This window comes from Argentina silus, assembly GCF_951799395.1.
Source record: "Argentina silus genome assembly, chromosome: 8".
Lineage (NCBI taxonomy): Eukaryota > Metazoa > Chordata > Actinopteri > Argentiniformes > Argentinidae > Argentina > Argentina silus.
Window position 1 is genome coordinate 18091743 of NC_139662.1, and position 2500 is coordinate 18094242.

Sequence of the window (2500 nt, forward strand, 5' to 3'; positions counted from 1 at the left end):
AGACAGACAGACAGGCTGACAGGGTGAGAACAGACATACTGACAGCCTGACAGGGTGAGAACAGACAGACAGACAGACAGACAGACAGACAGGGCATGCTGGATGGACAGGGGTTAGAAGCATACATTCCCCCCCCCACCCCCTCCAACCTACCTTGATGAACGGAGGAGCAGTGTGTGGGGCCGGGGTCTGGAACAGTGCTGGAGGCTCTAGTGTGGTAGTGATGCGGGCCTCACCCCCATCTTGTTTCCTACAGTCACAGAAGCACAGGAGAACAAGAACATCAGTCCCACCGTTCCATGCATTGCAATGAGCCTGTCCTCCGATTTCTACCTCCACCAGCCTCCACTGTGTCCCACAGAGGTCACAGGAGGAGAAGAGGGACAAACAAAACCACAACCTCGAGGCTAGCTACAACACGCACACATGTATTCAACCCCCCCCCCCACACACACACACACACACACACACACACAGTTAGGGATCATGGGTGCTTGTACTAGGAAGCATCTCAATGGCCTACCCTAGGGTGTCATGACTGAAGGTTGAAGAGCGTGTAGGGGATGCGTAATCCAATCATATCGCACCCCCGTCACCCCCCCCCCCCCCCCTCCCACCTCTGGCTTCCTCCAACGTTGGTTTGACAGGAAGTTATTATTAGATATGTAATGACTCAGTGACTGATGAAAAACATATTGTATTACATTTCAGGCTAAATGGGATCAGGCGGAAACCAAAGGGTGACTTTCAATTTCTTGTCCTTGTACTAGATGTGTAAAATGAAGGTAACCTTGAGTTTATTCAATTGAATTCAGTTGAATTCAATTGAATTCAACTCAATTGAATTCAATTTAATTCAATTTAATTCAATTCCATTCCATTCAATATGACTATATTATTGTTATTATTAAAATGTTCAGTCACCATCGTAAAGACAGGACAATTGGAGACAATATGTGTCATTTTGTCCTAAAATGTGAATTTCGCTGTGACAAGAGAAAAACTAAAAAACCCATGTCAGACTCCTTCAGTATCCAAAATAAGGGGACTGAGCAGTGCTTGCAAGGAAAATGGAGTTGCCAAATCAGCAATCTGTTCCGATAATGTCACTTTCTTGCCACATAAACGTTTCACAAATGGGCAATCCAAATTCAATCTAGCTTGGTGGTGCAATGTGCATGAGATTGAATGGGGTCAAGACAGTATAAATCTCTGTCAACTGAGACAATCTTTCCAAAAAGACCTGAGGTGAGGCCTTGTCCTCTTGTTTCAGCTGTTAGATCAGATGTGTTGTGACCCGGTCTTCTCTCTCAGGCCTCATCCATCAGGGCTGACAGATTCTCTCTCTCAGGTGAAATTGGGCTGTTTGCACTCTCCCCTCGTGAATGCATTAACTTCGAGTCCACAACCTCATTCTACCCAGGCTGAGGAGATACAGGTTGTGTCAACTTTCAGATAAACCCCCCTATTGCTGAATAGAGTTTGTGGTACAACAGTTTGCCGGAGAGGTGAGCGCTTCATCATAATTCTACTACTGTAATACAGGTAAATGTATTGACGGTCATATGGGATAAAAAAACTGTTAAGTAAATACATAATCCATTTATTTATATTGAGCTAATCAATCTCAGCAACCTACGGTAAATCCTGATTTTCAGCTAAACAAGCTGAAATACAGAAATAATTCACAATATAAACGATACAAAAAAAAAGACAATGAAATATTACAACTCACAAGCACACAAAGGGTGCTGCTAAGCCTACCCGACTCTAACCACTATAGTTGTGAATTAAAACATATTTTTGTGTTTTATTTATTCCATCAAGCAGGAGTCTCTGGAGAGCGGCTATTGCCAAGGCCCACTTTAGGGATTCAGGGAGGCCGCTAAGCCCACCTTCTCCATTCAAAGGGATTAGGCCTTGACACATCTCTCTACTTACCACCCTCTAGAACCCAGGAGACTAATGGTGCATTCAATTGCTCCTCTGAAACTTTGAGCTTCCCTCCAAGATTTATCATTGTGATTTTCCATCTCGGGCTCCCTATTGGCTTACTCTGAGATAGCTCTGAGTGGAAAACTTGGAGGTGCGTGAGTTGCGGAGTGGGAAACGTCCTGGTTTCCTGTAGTTGCAGGGTAGCAAATGAATGCAGCAAAGCACACGGGGTGGCACTGCACTCCTGAGCAAGACTGCATCTACACCTAGCCTCTGAACTCACTCATTCACTACACCTGGTCTGTCTGAGACGTGGACACCCAGCGATTCTCTCCTCACCTGTCCACTGACGGCTGATGTGTGGTGAGCCCAGGCAGGCGCTACAGAAGAGATGAGTGTTCTGGTAATGAAGAGGTGAGTTTTCCCCCTTACAATGTCAAGCGCTTTGGGTGTCTAAAAAGGCGCTTCAGTATATACACTTACTGAACACTTTATTAGGAACACCTGTACACCTTCTCATGGTGGAGGTGGTGTAATGGTGTGGGGAATGTTTTCTTGGTACACT

General features: G+C 45.2%; 1 protein-coding gene across 7 annotated transcripts in view; it reads right to left on the reverse strand.

The window, feature by feature from the left end:
* The window catches only part of rap1gapa (RAP1 GTPase activating protein a), a 53004-nt gene that overhangs the window by 24949 nt on the left and 25555 nt on the right, over positions 1-2500 (reverse strand). For all 7 annotated transcript variants that reach the window (XM_083675124.1, XM_083675130.1, XM_083675129.1 and 4 more), the window contains one exon: positions 154-250. In XM_083675124.1, coding sequence (XP_083531250.1) covers positions 154-250 — 97 coding nt within the window. The remainder of the gene's footprint in view (positions 1-153; positions 251-2500) is intronic.